At 36.3% G+C, this 19,525-nt stretch overlaps 1 protein-coding gene across 1 annotated transcript in view; it reads left to right on the top strand.

Annotated features, from left to right (window-relative positions):
* LOC149187792 (peptide deformylase 1A, chloroplastic-like) overlaps nucleotides 1-19,324 on the top strand; it is a 241,875-nt gene extending 222,551 nt beyond the window's left edge. The window contains exon 4 of the mRNA XM_089411470.1: nucleotides 18,958-19,324. Within this exon, the coding sequence (XP_089267596.1) occupies nucleotides 18,958-19,057 (100 nt within the window). The 3' untranslated portion in view covers nucleotides 19,058-19,324. The remainder of the gene's footprint in view (nucleotides 1-18,957) is intronic.
* The last annotated feature ends 201 nt before the right edge of the window (nucleotides 19,325-19,525 follow it).

Genomic DNA, 19,525 nt, shown 5'->3' with positions numbered 1-19,525 from the left:
TTAAATGCTTCCATTGTTATAAGATTTTGATATGACTAACTTCATGCTTCTATAATTTTGGTTGTACTTGCTATCTAAGTTGTGCAGGTACATCATCTTCAAGTTGGTGAAGATTATTGTAAGTAAAGTTGATGTGATAAGCATGATATATGAATGACTCTGATAAGAAGGATGGAAGCCATGAAAAATTCTCTGATGTCGTAAAGAAGAAGTAGAACTCCTTAGGTTAAGAGGGAGCTTAAATGAAAGGAATCTCCCTAGGATAAGAGGACGGTTGAAAATATTCCTTGTACAAGAATAATTAAATCCTCTTTGTTTAAGAGGGAGTGACAAATATGAATCTCTACTTCATGTGTCATGCACTAGACCGTAACTACCAACTTTAAGTTTTAGTGAAGGCCATGAGTGAGAGAAGGAAATTGGAGAATGCATTTTGAGGTCCTGCTAAAAGAAGGAAAGCAGGATCCGATTGAAGAATATGTTATTGCATATGAAGTAAGAAAGGTAAAGTGTATGATTGAGGAATTTGTTGTCAAAGATTCGGTTGATAGTCCTACTATTGAAATTTGAGAAGCAACATCAAGTTGTCTGGAAGACCCCAGAGGTTTGTATTTGATTATGTACATGCGAATGTATATTATTGATTAGGGTTGTGTTTGTATAGGTAAATATATCGAAGGTTTTGATAGTATGCTGGTTACCAATCAGTTTGATCAGTAGAGATTTGTTGTTCTTGATCTATTGGATCAAGGGGTGTTGAGGATTTGTGAGTGAAGCATTGCCTGGGAGGGACATCTGGCCTGTGGAAGAATGTAGGGAAATGTAGGTTAATGAAATTCTTCTAGTCATGATAACTATTTGTGAGGTGTTTTTAATTTTTCTTATTAGCACAATTCTTCACTTGTTATAATTAGAGTGTCTTCTCAATTCATAAAATAGTTACCAAAACAAAAGAGACAAGGACACAAGAAGTTGGCTTTCTACCAGGGCCAAAACCTCTCACTCTTTGAGAGAAAAACCCGCATACAATTCTTCTTATAGAGATTCCAATTGAAAAATACCAAGACCATGTCCCTTGACCTATTAGGCCACTCCAAGACCAAGACACCAATCCTCTTCTTTGTCATTACTGAGTTCATCATCATCACTGCTGCTTCACTGAGTTAATCATTATTGCATTATAGTTGCATCATTGTTATACTTTCTCCTAGATCATTGTTGCACTCTTACTGAGATCATCACCATGTCAACGAGGTCTCTATACTGAGATATGTATGTATATACCGAGATCTTCATCATGACCTTGTCTTCATTAAGATTATGACCGAGATCAGGGTTTCCACTATGCCGAGATCAGGATTGTGTCTAGTATGCTGAGAGTGTATTATGCCAAGACTGTGACTGTGCCAAGGGTGTATAATAGAGAGATCACCTACATCTTCATCACAACTATATCGAGATTGTGACTGTGCTCTTTCCTTGTAATAAGGTCTTCATCATCACAATTACGCTGAGAAGGTTGAGACTATAATTACTCACTGTAATTACAAGCATCTGAGTTTTTCTTCCCTCTTGTAATGCAGATTTTAGACCTCTACCGATCCGAAGAATTAAGAGAATCCGAGTTCCTGTACCTCACTGTATCCACTGTAATTATCACTTAAGATTTTAGAGACACCCGAGATCCTGAATTGAGTTTATACGAAAATCTCAACAGGGTATTTATAGTAGTTTCGTCTCCATAAATGAGCCGACGTGTCATGCTGAATGGGTGAGTCTCCATAGGTGAGTCAACATGATTTTATTTAATTCATTTTGTTGGTTGACATCAAGAGGATTGTGCTTGTCTTTTTGGAGGGCTTTTCTAGACACTAGGTTGACTCATATATATTTTTCATATGCTCAAGAAGAGCTCTTCATACATGATATTGACTCTTTTGATTCAATAATAAATCCTAAGGCTATCAATGGGAGCCACTAACAAATAAACCTCTTGCTTATGAAACCCATGCAACAAGGCATACAAAAATAAATTTATTTCTTTCATTTCATCATTTACAAAGATCATGACATTATGAAGACCAAACCTAGTTACATTCTCTTCAACACTCCCTTTTAACTAGGGAGGTATTCATAATGGTACTTGGTCATTCTCAATCTGAATAATTTCTCATAAGAAGAATCGGATTGGTAACCCATCTGTATAACATCATAATAACCAACATTGTTTCCACAACAAGGCCTTGACTGACAACTCTATCTCTCATCAGATTAGAGCACAATGTTGGTGAGACCAATGACTATAGACACCTTCATCATTGTCTCTCAAGGTACATACCCACCTGGGTGTTCATTGAGTATGACCTTCTAGGACTATTCTTATCTTGGGTTCCCAACCCTCAAAGAATATCGGTCCTCTTGCCTACTCTTATCTTGGATGCCATACACATCCTCAAAGAGCATAAGATGCCAAATGATTACCCAATCCTTCAATTCTTTCTTCCCAGGTGAAGACAAGAAAGTTGTGTCTATCTCTCCCTCTTAACTAGGGAGGATATGCCCATTCCTATAAAGGAATGTACCCAAGTTCCTTCTGACTAGGAACTTGCTCAAGATCCCTCTCAATTAGGGATTTGTCAGAGCTCCCTTTTAACTAGGGACTCTCTTTTTCATCAACAACTTCTTCTTCGTGGGTCCTTCAACTGCTTGATCAATTTCCTTGATGTCATGAAATTCAGTCAAGCTTCTTCCTTGTAGGGCATTAGCCATCAATCACTTTCCTTCTTGGTTCGTCATGTCATTCCTTTCTTCATGGAAAGTGGCCTTCTTGATACATATATGGAACCTTTGTCATATGGCTACTTCTTCCTTATCATGTTTCTTTTAGGAATTTCCATCCTCCACATGAATGATAGTTGTACTTGTACTTACAACTCTTGTGCCAGTAGCCCTGCATGAACTCATCCAGATATTATTCAAGAAATCAAAACATAACATTAAATCAAATTGTACCTTTCGAGATGGCTCTTCATCATGACATATTTCTATAGGTATCAACATCCTGCATACATGTTGACACATCTCCCAAAGATATCCATAGTCAAGGGTCTCCATCTTTTTCAGACTTCCATCAGAGTCTTCATATCTTTCCGAGAGATTTCCTGGTCAAATATTCTTAGTCTTTTGGATATTGATCTCCTTTATCAGGCTTGCATATTTCACGATCTCTTCCTTCCTCACACATTCTATTCCCAGGAGCTTTCAATCAAAGTTTCTTCATTGTAGTCAACCACTTCATACTTCATATGAGGACATATTATGCTGATTTCATCTAGTGTGACTTATGCCTTCCTGCATCCTTTTAGAGGAGGATATCATTTTTCTCTTGATCATGCTTCTCAAGATAGAAGTAATGATCCATGTTACCTGCAACCATATGACATGACATTATAATATTAAACACAAGAATACATACCTCATTTTACCTTTAGGTCATCTAGGCTTCTTCCAATAGCTTCCTTGATTGAAAAGATCTCCAATCCCTTGATCTGCTTCATTTCTCATGTCATCACACCATCATCTCATGAATTCCATAAGTTGGATTTCCTGATGAAACACTTGCTTCCTCTCTAGATCAGTGAACCCTTCGATGAGGATTCCTTTAGAGAATCTTGAGGATCTTGTATATCCCCATTTGGCAGATGTTTCCTTTTTGTATGATGAGCCTTGTCCTAGATGACTTCATCCTTTTCTTCAATGTCCAATGAGGTTCCCAAGAGCTATATCCTTCATGTTTGTCTACCATGGATTTTTTCCTCCATGATTCCCATGGTGATGTCTCGAGCTCTTGTTTCTAATGCTTCCATGATGCCACGATGCATCTTATTATCATGGTCATATCTGTAACTAAAGATTTAGGAGCTTATGATAGGACCCTTTTGTGAGGGATACCATCTCAATCATAGTAGAGATCTGTTACTCCCTCTTTCCTTTGTCCCTTTCTTCAACTTCCTCCATCTTTCTGGTGATATGAGCTTTCTTTTTATAATATTTCCATAGCATTGTTCTGTCTTGTTTGAGGACCCTTTCCTTTCCTTTTTTCACATGTTTGAGTCCTTTAACCTTCAACACTTTTGCCATCAACTTGTCTTTCTCTATCTAGCATAGAGACCACAAATTGTCGACTGAGGTAACCTTCTTGTTCATGGACATTTGTTACCTTGCTTATCAGTTAGAACAATGATGATTATCTTCTTATCATCTCTCCCAGATCTCTCAATTGAGATCTCATGAAGATATTCCTTCATTCTTTGATACCTTCAATAAGATCTAAGCGATATGACCACCTTCATTGCATCATCATTTCATATATCTCTTTTATGTCTCCTCTCCTGCTACATAGGGATGAGAGGACCTTTGGCTGATTTTATAAGAATCCTATGAGTCCCTTGATCCTTTTCCATGCATTCAAACAATGCTTGAGCTTCAGAGACTTTTCCATAGATATCAATGACTTCTCTTTTCTATGAGGACTATGACAATCCTCCTTATTCCATGCAAGGACCTTTGATGACCCATCCAACCTATAGATCTCCTTGCAATCATGAAGTCATTTTACCAAATTGATTAATGAGAATACTTACTTGACATGTGAAGATAAAAACTTCACCTTGATCATGTTGAAGATGCATTGATGCTTCCTTCGGGTGATCTTCGAGTTGATGTGATTTTACCATAGATCCTTGCTTGAGTTGAACAACTGAAATCCTTTTTCAAAGATCTCTTTTGAGACCCTCTTGCACTGTCGAACACCAAGCACCGAAACTGCTCTAGACTATAAGTTATTGAGATCACTATGGTATAAAAGAGATTGTAGTGACACCAAATTTGTGGCTAGCACTATGGTTATTTCAAGAATGAATAGAGAAACTGAATTAGCATTGAAAACCACCTTCTCTTCTTTTGATTGTGATTACTTAATCATATTGTGGCATGGAGATGTCAATAGCATAACACTGTCACTGTGGGTAGTATGAGACTGAAAGTAATGGCAGAAGTGTCCTCAGACACGTAATTTTATTAATCAGAAAAAAGATAATTACATAATTGATTTTGCAAGAGTTTACACCCGAACATCCAAACACTCTTGCAATGAGCTATTTATAAGCTCCATGTCCTAACTACCTCTAATTATGGATCACTTATTAAATAACAAGTGTCCATTTACAATAAATGCTATTCAAACCAACTAGCTAACAAATCTCCCAAAATAGAGCCTAAGATACGACACATTTGGAGAGTCATATCTAGCTACAACAATATACTAATTCTAAATGATTAAACATTCTAGAATAATAATTATTAATTGATTATCTTAGATTAATAATTATTTTATTTTAATTTTATAACCTATGATAAATTGTATTTTTCGATCACCTAACATTCCCCCCTGTGATCCAAAGATACATTACAACAGATACCAAGTTCATCCCTGAACTTAGTAAATTTTATTCTGCCAAGCGGTTTCGTGAAAATGTCAGGCATCTGATCTTCGGAAGGACAATAAACTGGCTTGAGGACATCTTTGGCAATGAGAGATCTGATATGATGATACTTGGTGTCCACATGCTTTGTCTTTGAATGAAAAACTGGGTTCTTGGCAAGTTTGATGGCTGACTGGCTGTCAATGAATAATGATGTAGTTTCTGGCTGAGAGATGCCCAAGTCCTGCAAAATTCTGCGCAACCAAACAATTTCCCATGCTGCTTCCCATGCTGAAATGCACTCTGCTTCTGCGGAATATGTGGCCAATGTAGCTTGTTTCTTACAACTCCAAGATACTGCTGATGACCCCATCTTCATTAAATAACCTGATGTTGATGCTCGATCATCAATACTTCCAGCAAAGTCGACATCGGAATATCCACCAAGTACAAAATTTTTAGTCTTTGCGTAAAGAAGACCAAAATCTTTTGTTCCTTGGATATATCGAAGAACTCTTTTGGCTGCATTCCAGTGGCCATCTTGTGTAACTCCTGCATGTAACTCCTTTTTCACCTATGCAATATGATCATCATGGCTGCCTGTAATTATCAAATCATCTACATACATAACAAGAATTACCAAATATTTTCCCTGTTGTCGCACATACAAAGTATCATCAGATTCACTTCGTTGAAAACCAACTTTCTTAAGGTATTCATCCATCTTTGTATACCAAGCTCGGGGAGCTTGTTTTAATCCATATAAAGCCTTGATCAATTTGCAGACTTTATGTTTTTGTCCTTCTACTTCAAAACTTGGCGGTTGGGTCATATACACTTCCTCTTGTAAATCCCCATTGAGAAAAGCACTTTTCACATCCATTTGATGAACTTTCCATCCTTTCTGAGTGGCCAATGCAAGTGTTAATCAGATGGTGTTCCATTTAGTTGTAGGAGCAAAAGTTTCCTCATAATCAATGCCTTCCTGTTGCGCAAAACCTTTTACGACAAGTCGTGCTTTATACTTTTCAAGTTCTCCCTTTTGATTATACTTAATTCTGTAAACCCATTTGCATCCTATGGGTTTAACATTTGATGGACAATCAACAAGTTTCCAAGTGTTGTTATCAATTACTGCTTGATATTCTTCAACCATAGCCCGTTGCCATTCTTTATGTTTTACTACTTCTTTGTATGTGGAAGGTTCGGTAAAATCATGTGCTATCAAGGAAAAATTGCCTTCACTTTTATGTGCCCTTCTGGTGCCTGTTTTATTTTGCTCATCAGGATTTACATCTTTCAAAAGTTGAACTGCCCATTTCGGTAGTTGGTGCTCACTTGTTTGCGCTTCTGAAAAATCTCCATCATTGTAAAGAGGATTAATATAAACTGATGTTCGTTGTTCAGGTGAAGAATGTGGAGAATCACTGTCAGAAGAACTGCTGCTGCTTGGAGATGCGGATGAACTACTAGAAGACCCAGATGATGTTGTTGATGTAGATGGACTGGATGATTCATCTTCAGAGGAAGGAAAATCAAGTTCATACCAATTTGGTGAAGTTGGTTGACTTTGCATTTTTCCATTTCTTTTACTTCCTTTAGTTTCTAACTTGTTAAGAAGATTTTCGATTTCTTCAGCACTCTTACTCTTAGTTTCATAAAAAATGACATCCCTGCTCACAATAGATTTTCCATTGGTCAAAAGACGATACCCTTTCTTCTCATCAAAATAGCCAATCATTGTGCATTTTAAACTTCTTGAGTCAAGCTTAGTTCTTTTTTCTTTCAGAACTAAGGCATAACATATTGATCCAAAAACTCTAAGATGTTTAACTCGAGGTTTGAAACCAAACCAAGCTTCATAAGGTGTGATTCCGTCTAAAGAAGCAATGGGAGATCTGTTTCTTAAGTACACAGCTGTATGAATTGCTTCTGCCCAATATGTTGGACTTAACCTTTTGAAAGTTAACATGGATCTCGCCATTCCTAACAAGGTGCGATTCATTCTTTCGACTACTCCATTTTGCTGTGGAGTGTAAACATGAGTGAGATGTCGTCTTATGCCATTTTCACTACAATAACTTTTGAATTCATTTGAAGTGAATTCTCCCCCATTATCCGTCTTGAGAGTACCTATCTTTTCTTTGACTTCATTTTCAACAATTTGGCAAAAAATTTTAAACTTATCAAATGCTTTTGACTTATTCTTCAAGAAGTAAACCCAAGTCATTCTGCCGAAATCATCAATGAATAGTAAGAAATATTTGCAACCACCAAAGGAAGTTTGTAGTGGTCCACAAACATCACTGTGAACTAGTTGTAGCCGCTTGTTTGCATGCCATGAACTTGTTGGAAAACTTTCTCGACTTTGTTTTCCATAAATGCAAGCTTCACATTTTGCATTTTCCCTTTTGAAAGTGGGAAGTCCTTTAACCATGCCTTGTTTCTGCAATTGAGAAAGACTCTCAAAATTTAAATGTCCATATCTTACATGCCATAGTCTTACAGGTGAAATACTGGTAGTCACTGTCCCTGCAAAATCAGAATGCCTTGGAATAACTGTCCCTTTCATCCGTAACAGTTTTACATCTTCATATCCTGTCATGACAGTTTTCAAACTTTGTTTAACTGAATTAATCTTGACTAAACCATCTTCCATAATCACCTGATGTCCTGCTTGTCGAATCGTGACTAAAGAGAGCAATTTTTTCTTAAATGTTGGTACATACCATACATTGGAAATCATTTTTTCGCCAATGCCAGGGAGAAAAAATTTTACTGCTCCTTTTCCATAAGGAGTATGTTTTGTATCATCAGCAAGAAAAATGGAATTAAGTTGGCAATCTTGAAAATTCGAGAAAAAATCACGTCAACAAGTCATGTGCTAAGTTGCGTCGGAATCCAAGATCCAGGCATCTTCATAATCACTTCTAAGATGGGATGAAAGTTGTGATACTAGTGAGGAAGTAAAAACATATTCTGAGTTATCTTCATCATGATCATTTGCAAATTGTGCTGAATGCTGCTGAAACTTGGGAATTTTATTAAGTGAAGTTCGACAATCTTCAACATAATGGCCAACTTTGTTACATCTCGACACACAATTTGACTTAAGTCTCTTCCTCTTCTTGAAGATTGTCCTCTGCCTCTGCTTTGACTTCTATGTCGAGATTGTCCTCTACCTTGATTATTATTTCCTTGTCCTTGAAAATTACCTCTTCCTTGGTTGTTTCCTCTACCTTGAAAATTACTCCTTCCTGAGCTGTTGCCTCTGTTAAAGTTGTTTCCTCTGCTTCGGCTTCAACCTCGACTTTGTACATTATGTGCTGCTTGATTCTGATTGCCTCTGCCTCTGCCTCGAGAACTGTCTGCTGATGATTTACTAGTGCTGGCCTCTGTGAGAAAAACATCTTCACCGACTTTCGTCTTCTTCCCAAAGGTTTTATCATGTTCTGTCAACATTTCACAAAGCTCATCAAACTTTAATTTCTCTAATTTCCCAGTTAATTGTAGAGTCTCCAAAAAATGCGTGTAGGAAGAAGGAAGTCCAACAATTACAATTGTTACCATAAAACTATCATCTATTGCTGGAAAACCAGCATTAATGATTTCCTGCCTAATATTCTGAAGTCTTGAGATATATTCAAGAACATCTCCTCCTTCAGTCAATTTTTGTTGTAACAATTTTAGTTGTAGATCAACTTTCTTTGATTCAGGCTGAGTATCAAAGAGGTCTTTAAAAGTTTTCAAAGCAGACCATGCGTCTGTAGCATTTTCTATATGAACATACATTTCATCATTCACAGAAGATTTAATAAGAGCTAAGGCTTTGGCATTCTTAACTTCCCATTTTTCTAGTGCAGCTGCATTTGTGGGTTTATTCGGCTTAACATCTCCATCACATATACCCTGCCATAATTCATTGTAAATAAGAGTGCTTTCTATGAGACGGTGCCATGTTTTATAAGATTTTGTGCCTTCAAGTTTGTCGGAATCAGAAAACAAATTAATCAACTTAGACATTGTAGTGTTAAGACTTCACACCACGAATCAAGCTCCAAAAAAAATCAAGATGCGCAACACAACAACAACACACAACGCAAAAAACGAACTATCGGGGCTTGGCCTTGACCCTCAAATAGTCGTCAAAACAGGAGAAAATTGACTGAGCTTTGCACTTGGCTCTAGTAAATTTCTCAAATTTTTACAAGGAAACTTTCAAAATTTGACTTTTACAATGGTGCTTTTGCACAATCTGGTAAAAAAATTACCCCCCCCAAAGTAAAATTACTTTGAGTTACACTTATCCCTTCAAAAAATTACAATTGAAATCCCCTTATTACTCCAAAAATTTACAAATTTCAATTGCACCTTATTTCTCCAAATTACAAATTTCAAAGAAATAAAAAAAGCTCCTTATTACTCCCAAAAAAAATTACAAATCACCTTATTGCTCCATAAACCATAAGTTCCCCAAAATAAAATTTCACCAGATCTCTCCCAAAATATAATATTCCTTATCTCTCCACAAAAATTACAAACAACTAAAAAAACCTTATCACTCCATTAACATTACAAAATTAAAAAATATTTCTTATTGCTGGCATGCTGACTTGTTGCTGGCAGGCTGGCTCACTCTGGCTTATTGCTGGTTTCTTGTTGGTAGACTTTATGCTAACATTTTGAATGACTTCGACAACATCTTTCAAAAAAACGCAGATCCACATTAACGCGCTGATCAGAAGCAATGGTATGACCTGCACTTACTGCAATCAAAGCTCAAATCGAAATTGAAATCCAAGGCAAGGAAAAAAATGATTGAAACAAATTGATGTCAGCACATTATACGCTTGCAAATCCAACGACCAAGCCTGTTTCGTAGTATTCCACGCTGTCCTCAAAACAAAACACACAGAACTGTGCAATCTTGCTGTAGAATATGCAGGCAGCTCTCTCCAAACCTGGTTTGGATTCTTCCTGCAAGCGTTAAGCAATTCCTAGAAGACCCCGGCGCTATTTTCAGCGGCCATGGGTGATGCTAAGAAGAAAGGCAATGATGGCGTTTCTCCATTTGACAGCTTCTCTGCATACGATGTCTTCAAGCAGACAATAATTTGAGGGCAATTAAATATTGTAAAATGTTGTTTTTAAAATGTAGACAATGAAATTCGATGCCAATTAAAATGCTTCAACAAAATCAGAAGTCAATGCCAATGAAAACGCTGGAATATAACGCTGGTTCTTATTGCTGGAGGACGCTGTTTGGAATGGAGCGCTGTTTGGAATGGAACGCTGGTTCTTATTGCTGGAGGATGCTGGTTCAAATGCCAGACCACAAAGTTGAATCTATGCCAGACCACTTATAAATCATGTAAAATCGATGCCAGAATGATCAACGCAGGGGATTTGAGCATAAATTGATGTAAACCACTCTCATAAAAATGCAGAATCAATTTGAATGTTTTGAAAGGACTTTAAAAACAATTAAAATATACAGCGCTGTCCTTTTTTTTTTGTTTTTATTCACTCAAACAATTTGAAAAAGTCACACAGATTTGCATTTGCTGCTTTAAAAAATGATTTTAGAATTTGCAGATCTAAAATCAATAAAAAATTTGCAAATTTCATACCAATTTTTTGTTGATCACTTCAACGGAGTTGAGTTTTCCATGATCTGATAGAGCTGGAATCTCCTCCTCAGATCAACTGCAGCATTACTGGAGCTCTGATACCACAATAATGGCAGAAGTGTCCTTAGACACGTAATTTTATTAATCAGAAAAAAGATAATTACATAATTGATTTTGCAAGAGTTTACACCCAAACATCTAAACACTCTTGCAATGAGCTATTTATAAGCTCCATGTCCTAACTACCTCTAATTATGGATCACTTATTAAATAACAAGTGTCCATTTACAATAAATGCTATTCAAACCAACTAGCTAGCAAATCTCCCAAAATAGAGCCTAAGATATGACACATTTGGAGTCATATCTAGTTACAACAATATACTAATTCTAAATGATTAAACATTCTAGAATAATAATTATTAATTTAATATCTTAAATTAATAATTATTTTATTTTAATTTTATAACCTATGATAAATTGTATTTTTGGATCACCTAACAGAAAGCATCTTCAAATAAGGATCCAAATCAATCTCACTGTAGGACTAAATTGTCTTGCTGTTGTAGGTTGTTTTCTTGATTATATAAACAAAATCCCTTGTTGTTGTAGACTGATCCTTTAATTTTGATATAGGTTTTGAAACACAAAGCCCTTCAACTTGCTTTGATACCCTTCTTGAAAGCTTGAATGTCTCTTTGCTGCCCTTCTTTTGACTTCATCACCTTACCTCTAATACCATGTTGAAGAATCTAGGGCAATGTAGGTTAATGAGATTCTTCTAGTCATGATAACTATTTGTGAGGTGTTTTTAATTTTTCTTATTAGCACAATTCTTCACTTGTTATAATTAGAATGTGTCTTCTCAATTCATCAAATAGTTACCAAAGCAAAAGAGACAAGGACACAAGATGTTGGCTTTTCCAGGGCCAAAACCTCTCACTCTATGAGAGAAAAGCCCGCACAAAATTCTTCTTATAGAGATTCCAATTGACGAATACCAAGACCATGACCCTTGACCTTTTAGGACACTCCATGACCAAGACACCAATCCTCTTCTTTGTCACCGCTGAGTTCATCATCATCACTGCTGCTTCGCTAAGGTAAGCTTTATTTTACTATAGTTGCATCATTGCTATAACTTCTAGATCATTGCTACACTCTCACTGAGATCATCACCATGTTAACGAGGTCTCTATACTGAGATATGTATGTATATACTGAGATATTCATCATGAACTTGTCTTCATCGAGATTATGACCGAGATCATGGTTGCCACTATGCCGAGATCATGACTGTGTCTAGTATGACGAGAGTGTATTATTCCAAGACTGTGGTTGTGCCAAGAGTGTATAACAGAGAGATCACCTACATTTGCATCACAACTATACCGGGATTGTGACTGTGTTCTTTCCCTGCACCGAGGTCTTCATCATCACAATTATGTCGAGAAAGTTGAGACTGTAATTACTCACTGTAATTATAGGCATTTGTGTTTTTCTACCCTCCTGTAATGCGGATTTCAGACCTGTACCCATTCAAAGAATTAAGAGAATCCGAGTTCCTGTACCTCACTGTATCCACTGTAATTACCACTAAAGATTTCAGAGACATTTGAGATCCTAAATTGAACTTATATGAAAATCTCAACTGGGTATTTATAATAGTTTCGTCTCCATAAATGAGCTGATGTGTCATGCTAAATGAGTGTGTCTCCATAGGTGAGATGACATGACTGTATTTAATTCATTTTGTTGGCTGACATCAAGAGGATTGTGCTTGTCTTTTTGGAGGGATTTTCTAGACACTAGGTTGACTCATATATATTTTTTATATGCTCAAGAAGAGCTCTTCATACATGACATTGACTCTTTTGACTCAATAATAAATCCTAAGGCTCTCAATGGGAGCCACTAACAAATAAACCTCTTTCTCATGAAACCCATTCAATAAGCCATAAATAAATAGTTTTATTTCTTTCATTTCATCATTTACAAAGATCATGTCATTATGAAGATCGAACCTAGTTACATTTTCTTCAACATGGACGACACTTTGTGTTGATGTTGAGGTCCAGAAGTTGGAAGGGTGGCGTTGGTCCTTGTGCTTTGACACACACCTGGATCTCTGGGTTGATAGTTAGCAAGCTTGATGGCACCTAGAGAGGCCAAAAGCTTAAGTCCATCTTAGTCCCACCCGGATAGATTGCCCTTGTCAGGAATCTAGTCCGTGGCATTGTAGTGCCTAAATTGTTGAGAGACCAGTGGATAGATTTCCCTGTTCAAGAATCTAGTCCATGGCATTGTGGTGCCTAAAATGCTTCATATATGATGTGGTTCAAGATCTTCCATGTACCTCTTTGGTTATATGTAAATATGAATACCTCTCTAGTTAAGAGGGAGTGTTGGAAAAATGTAACTAGGTTCGGTCTTCATAATTTTACTTGAAGTCAAATGTAATATATTTGCCAAAAGAAAAGCAAAAGGATTTTTATTATTATTGAATTGACTAATTAAAGCATGGGTTTCATGCTTGGGTCAAATATATAGCTCAAGCCTCCATTGTAGGCTTTAGGTTATTGTCATATTCATTTTGTGAAGACTCCTCCATCAAGTCAAAGCCTCCTTGCTGTCAAACAAATCTTCATCAAGTCGGCCTACCAGTCGGGCTAACCTTATGTGGAGACACTACTCTTCATAGTACTCATGTCAACTTATTAACTATGGAGAACAACTGTAAATAAGAGGGTATCCCTCATTCCACGGTTCAGTGATACACATTGCATAAATCACAAAAGAATACGTTCTGAGATCGCTAAAAAGAAGCCCTCACTTTTAGAGATGATTTCGGTGATTATAGTCAGATAATTTTGGTGAATATTCAGAGACAAATGGTTCGATGTCAATCCCAGAAGTTCAGATCTCAGAGAGATAGTCTCTGTGCCATTACAGTGTGAAGTTTAGACAAGAATATCAGAGGAAACTTTTCTATGTCATGCAAGAGCTCGGATGGGATACATGCATACTCTCGGTGCTATCACAGTTAGGGAATATAGATTGAGGATTAGTATACCACAATTTCGGTGCTACTATACCACAATCACGATGTCGTCACTGTCTTCGTGTAATTACAGTGGTGAAGGTTCGATATCACCACAGTGAGAAGGGTTCAGTATTCTCACAGTGAGAAAGTCTCTGTGCTCTTACAATGAGAAAGTATTAATGATATTACAGTGATAAAATCTCGGTGGCATTACTGTGACAAGGTCTTGATGGAATTACAGTATTGATGTCTTTGTGCAAACACAGTGACAAGAATTCAGTGATAATACAATGACAAGTAAAAGGAAGGATGATTTGATGGAGGTAGTCTTGAGTCTAAGTTGTAAGGGTCTTGGTCATCTCATCTTGAATCTACTGAAGGAAGAATTTTGATGGGTTTTCCCCTAGAGTGAGGTTTTTCCTTAGAAGCATGCCTATATCTCGTGTTCTTTTCTATTTGCTGCTTGACATTAGTCTTGATGATAAGAAAAGATAATCAATAAGAACTAATAATAAAGGTGAAACATCACAAGATAATGTCATAATAAGGAAAATCATTTAACTGCCACCTCTATGGATTTTCCAACATTTTCCATCATAGATAACATCACTACCTTGTGTGTGGTAGTGTGTTTGTTGCTATCGAGTACCAACTACACCTTCCTTAGAGTTGGTTGTTCCCTACAAGGAAAACACAAGCAATTGGTTGTTGTTATTGGACACACATGCACGGTAAACAAAGCACTATAAGTAATGAAAACAATGCATACATAAACATAAGCTAAAAAATAAGAAATAAACACACGAACAATGCTTAATGAAGCAAACGCATCAACAAAGTAATGAAAAAGAGTTCCCTTTATTGATTACTAAATGTAGAATAGATACAATAGATGAGTAAAATACACATTGGAGAGAATTATTTGAGCAATGGTGCTAAAAAATCCTCAACAAGGAAGTTCCTTTCCTTAATCTCCTTGCAAGTTTCCTCTCTCTCTCAAAGAAGTATGAAGACTCTCAATGATGGAATCCTCTTCTCAAGGAAATGCTTGATTTCTAAGGAGTAATTTTGAAAACATAACGATGCTTTGCTTCTTCTTGTTATTAGTTCTCCTAGAACTTGTATTTATAGAGTTTCATGGACACTCCTCCTGCCCTTGGCTCATCAATGTGGTGGTTCACCTCATAAATGAGATGAGAGCTACCAATTCCTTGCCTTTAAGGCTTCTTGGGGCTCAAGGCTCGAATTTGTCATACCATCATGTCAAGGTTTGGAGTGCTGCTCAAGCAAGTTCGCGGCTTGAGGTGCTGACTAGAATTTTTCGCGTCCGCATGGCTATCGAAGAAATCACTGCACAACCATTAATTTACATTGACGGTGCACCCACACGGTCCAATTTTTTTAACTTGAACCTTAGGAGAGCTTTCGGTTTTTGGTTTTCATAGTATTTCCAGCTGAAAATACCACCCTTGTATGTGTTGATCACTGATTTTGAGTGTCTCTTAATGCATATAGATGAGTGTACGATTTTCATATCATAATAATTGCCCCTTGATGTATGAGGTTAGGAGAAAGCGTATAGCCGAAATACATCATGTTTTGCTGATCTGACTGAGAATCTTACCAGTTTTTTGAGAGATAAAGTAACTTGCAAGTGGAGATGAGTAGGGAAAATACTTGATTTAGAATTAAAGATAACCATGCTTCGAAGAAATAATGAGATAAATAGTTTTTATACAAGGCGAACATGTTCCATGCTCATTATGATGGCTAATGAATAACTATTACAATCACACAGGAAATGGTCCTATCAAGCCAACGTTGATGTGGCTGACATTTTGATGGTTGATGATGATAAGTGCTTATGCCCTTAGGGGCACCTCTGACAAATAGACTAAACTAGGCGCCTCCGTGCATTGAAAGTGAAGCATTGCTGAATGGGGTGCTAAATATTGAAGGGAATGTAACTAGGTTCGGTCTTCATAAATGTAATTTTGATATTTGTATTTATTCAAGAAAAGAGATTATTTTTATAGTATTTGTTAATGAGTTTCTTGCTCATTGTAAATAGGTCAAGCACATTTTAAAGTGCTTCTAGAAAGTCAAAGTCAAAATGTAATTATGATGAGACCCTTTGAGGGCATGTTACATCATGAATGACAATGTACAGGGTCATGGGAATACCTCCAAGACAAGTCAAATCCTCTCCTATCATCAACAAAGTCTCCAAGCAACAAAATAATGAAGAAAAGATGAATTATAGCGAAACTGACAAGTTAGCCTAATAGACAGTCAAGTCGGCTTGAAGAAGAGGGACATACCTCTACTTATAGAGGTTGTCCACTCCTCAAAAGTATAATGAATTCTCTTTGAAATCAGCGAGGGTATAAGGTAGGAAAAAGAGTACTAAGGAGGACGAAGAAAGCCAAGGTAAAGGGTTTACAAGGGCAACAAACAAGGAGGAAGAACAACGAAGAAGAAGAGAGATTTTCTAGGGTTTTTGCAGCCACGCATGCGAAGATAAAGGAGGCTTCCTACGATCATTACAACAGTAACACGTATCTTGGTTTTGGGCTAAGAAACAAGGAACATAAGGCCTCCCCAACCAACAAAGAAGAAGGAAAAGACATTGAGGAGGAGACTGTTTTAGGGTTTCTGTCCACACATTCAACAAGTTAACCCTTGCAGATTTGACAACAGAAAAAGGCAGCCTCATTCGGATGTGTATCTAGGTCTACAAGGTGTCCAAAGGAAAGTAGAGAAGGTTTTCCCTATAATGAAGTAAAGAGGCCCTAATATTCGAGGGTTTCTCCTAAGAAGAAAAGAAGTCTAAGCAATATAAGAAGGACGAAGTGTTGAGGAGCAGAGTGCCGAAAAACAGAGGTCCAAGTGTCGGAAGTTATCGTGCAGAAGGAGGAAGGATTTGACTTATGCTTGGAGGATATCCTAGTCAAGGGTGTAGGGTTTGGCAGTTGTTCAAATAAGAAGATTCAATAAGAGAAAACTTACCAAGGGTTTTCCTCTCAAGAGTGGAGATGTTTTGTCCCTGGTAGAGAGATAAAATTTGTGTTCTTGTTATTTTGTTTTGGTAGGAGTTTGATGATGTACACACATATGCACTAATAATAATAAGAAGAAGCATAACCTAACAAGAAAAGTAAAAAGACTCCACAAATTTTTATCAAGTAACGAAGAATCACACTACATTATTCAACATGGCATTAGAGCATAGGTGACACATCAAGGATAGGGAAAATCAAGAACACTCATTAAGGGGAAGTGTAATATCCCTCCCCTTAATAATAAATAATAAATAATAAAAATAATAATATAATAATAAATAATAAATAATACAAATAAATAATAATAATATAAATAATAACAAATCACTTAATAATAAATAATAAAAATAATAAATAATAAATGTTAAATAATAAATGATATTTAAAAATATCCAAAGAAATAAATAAAAATAATAAAAATAAAAATAGTAATAACCATACTAAAACTCTAAATAAGAATAAATAGAAATAAAACAAGAAAACTATAAAAAAGAAGGAAATAAAACAAGAAAACTATAAAAAAGAAGGAAATAAAACAAGAAAAGGAAACTATCAAAAAGAAAGAAATCAAAAGAAAGTTGCATGAGACACATGGAGTGTGTGCATGTGGTTCCTCTTCCAATGTTTGTTCTATTTAATAGATGGCGAGGAAGATGAGAGACATTCATGCATTCCATCTTTTCGAGATGCTGTTTTTCATTCTCTTGGGAGAATGGTATACTAAGACCTAGGAGTCACTGGCAGCAGTACGTTGATTGAGGGCTTGGGGGTGGCCAGTTGTAGCAAGACGTTGCACAATTGAGCCTACGATTGGGTGGAGAGTCGTCCCCAAAACCTTGTTGCGGTAAGCCTACTTCGACCACAGGTAAACAGGTAAGCACTATTCATTCAATTTGAATTTAGTTAATTAATTACATGTTTATTGGGCTAGGTAAGTGCCACTCTCATTTAAATTAATGTTAAATTAGATATTTATCTTTTTGGACTGTTACATATGGTATCAGAGCGGGACACCTAGGGCCTATGGGCATTTTTATGTAGAAATTTTTGATTATTTCTTGACATTTACTACTTTTATTAGAGATGTATTAATTTGTTTATATATTAAGTTTTTCTATTATTAAATGCACTTAACTGGTCATTGCCTTGCCGGTGAAAGAGGGATGCTGTATCGTTTATGGTCTCTCTGGCGATGTACAGTATTTTTTTGGAAAACTATTATTGATGCCAAGACTTGAGATGTTTCCTTTGTTTATGTCGTCTAAGTCCATGAATCTTTCATTTTCTGAAAGTTCCCAAGAATGAAGTAAAAGGCATTCATCGATTTTCAACATTAAAAATTTGTGTAAGATATGCCATAATCTCAATTAATTTAGCGCCTTATTTCCTGATCTCGTTTAGCTATTATTGCAAGATCGAATCCAAGCTATAGCCAAATAGGCACACGACCCTTAAATTCAAAACTTGTCCACAAAATTCACAATTTCAATTTTCTGGACCATCAGTTTTTTTTTCGGAGGTTTGATTGTTACATATGCCCCATTAAATAACAACGATGATTTAATGAAAAACTGAAAACGGAAATTTCTGCTGTTTGATCGGAAAATTTTGTTGTTTGCATTTAGAGGGGTGGTTATGATTCGGAATATTGCTTTTCACGGACATTTTGTTGATGTCGAACGAGAAATTTAATGCGTGCATTTAGTGAGTAGTTAACGTTTGGACAATTAGATTTTACAGGCCAATTGTAAGATTTTACATGCAGCGCCTTCCAAGGGACCCAATAACAAAATATGAGGAGTATATATATCTGAGCTCTCGGAATTTTAATGGATCATAACTCTTCGCTCATTCGTGTTGCATTCTCTCACTGAGTGCAACATATATTCAGCGAGAATTAAGATTGAAATGGAGGAGGGCTATCACAATGTTTACTCATAATGTAGGCTGCATTATTGAAGCCTTGTCTATAGTTTGTACAAAGTACATAGTTAATTTCTGTTATCAAATTCGCGGTGCCAAAACTTTGAACTGTGCTTTACATACACAATCTATAGGAAATACGCTTGTGACAAAAGGCATCAGTCAAGTCAAGATACAAGGCAGTCTGCAATTATTGGCGTGACTGTTTTTGGGTTCTTTATTAGACCATTTACTATTGTTGAACATTGTATTATTATGTTCTTTTACATTCCTTATTATTATTATGATTGGATTTTGTTTTTACATCATGGACCTCATATGTTTTTATTTTTTTCATTTAGTTTATTAGTATTATGTTACAATACACATCTCATCCATACTTGGG

This window comes from Pinus tabuliformis, chromosome 3_1, assembly GCF_031772625.1.
Source record: "Pinus tabuliformis cultivar Carrire ecotype Pingquan chromosome 3_1, CPIR1, whole genome shotgun sequence".
NCBI classification, from domain to species: domain Eukaryota; kingdom Viridiplantae; phylum Streptophyta; class Pinopsida; order Pinales; family Pinaceae; genus Pinus; species Pinus tabuliformis.
This window is presented reverse-complemented; position numbering and strand designations above follow the sequence as displayed.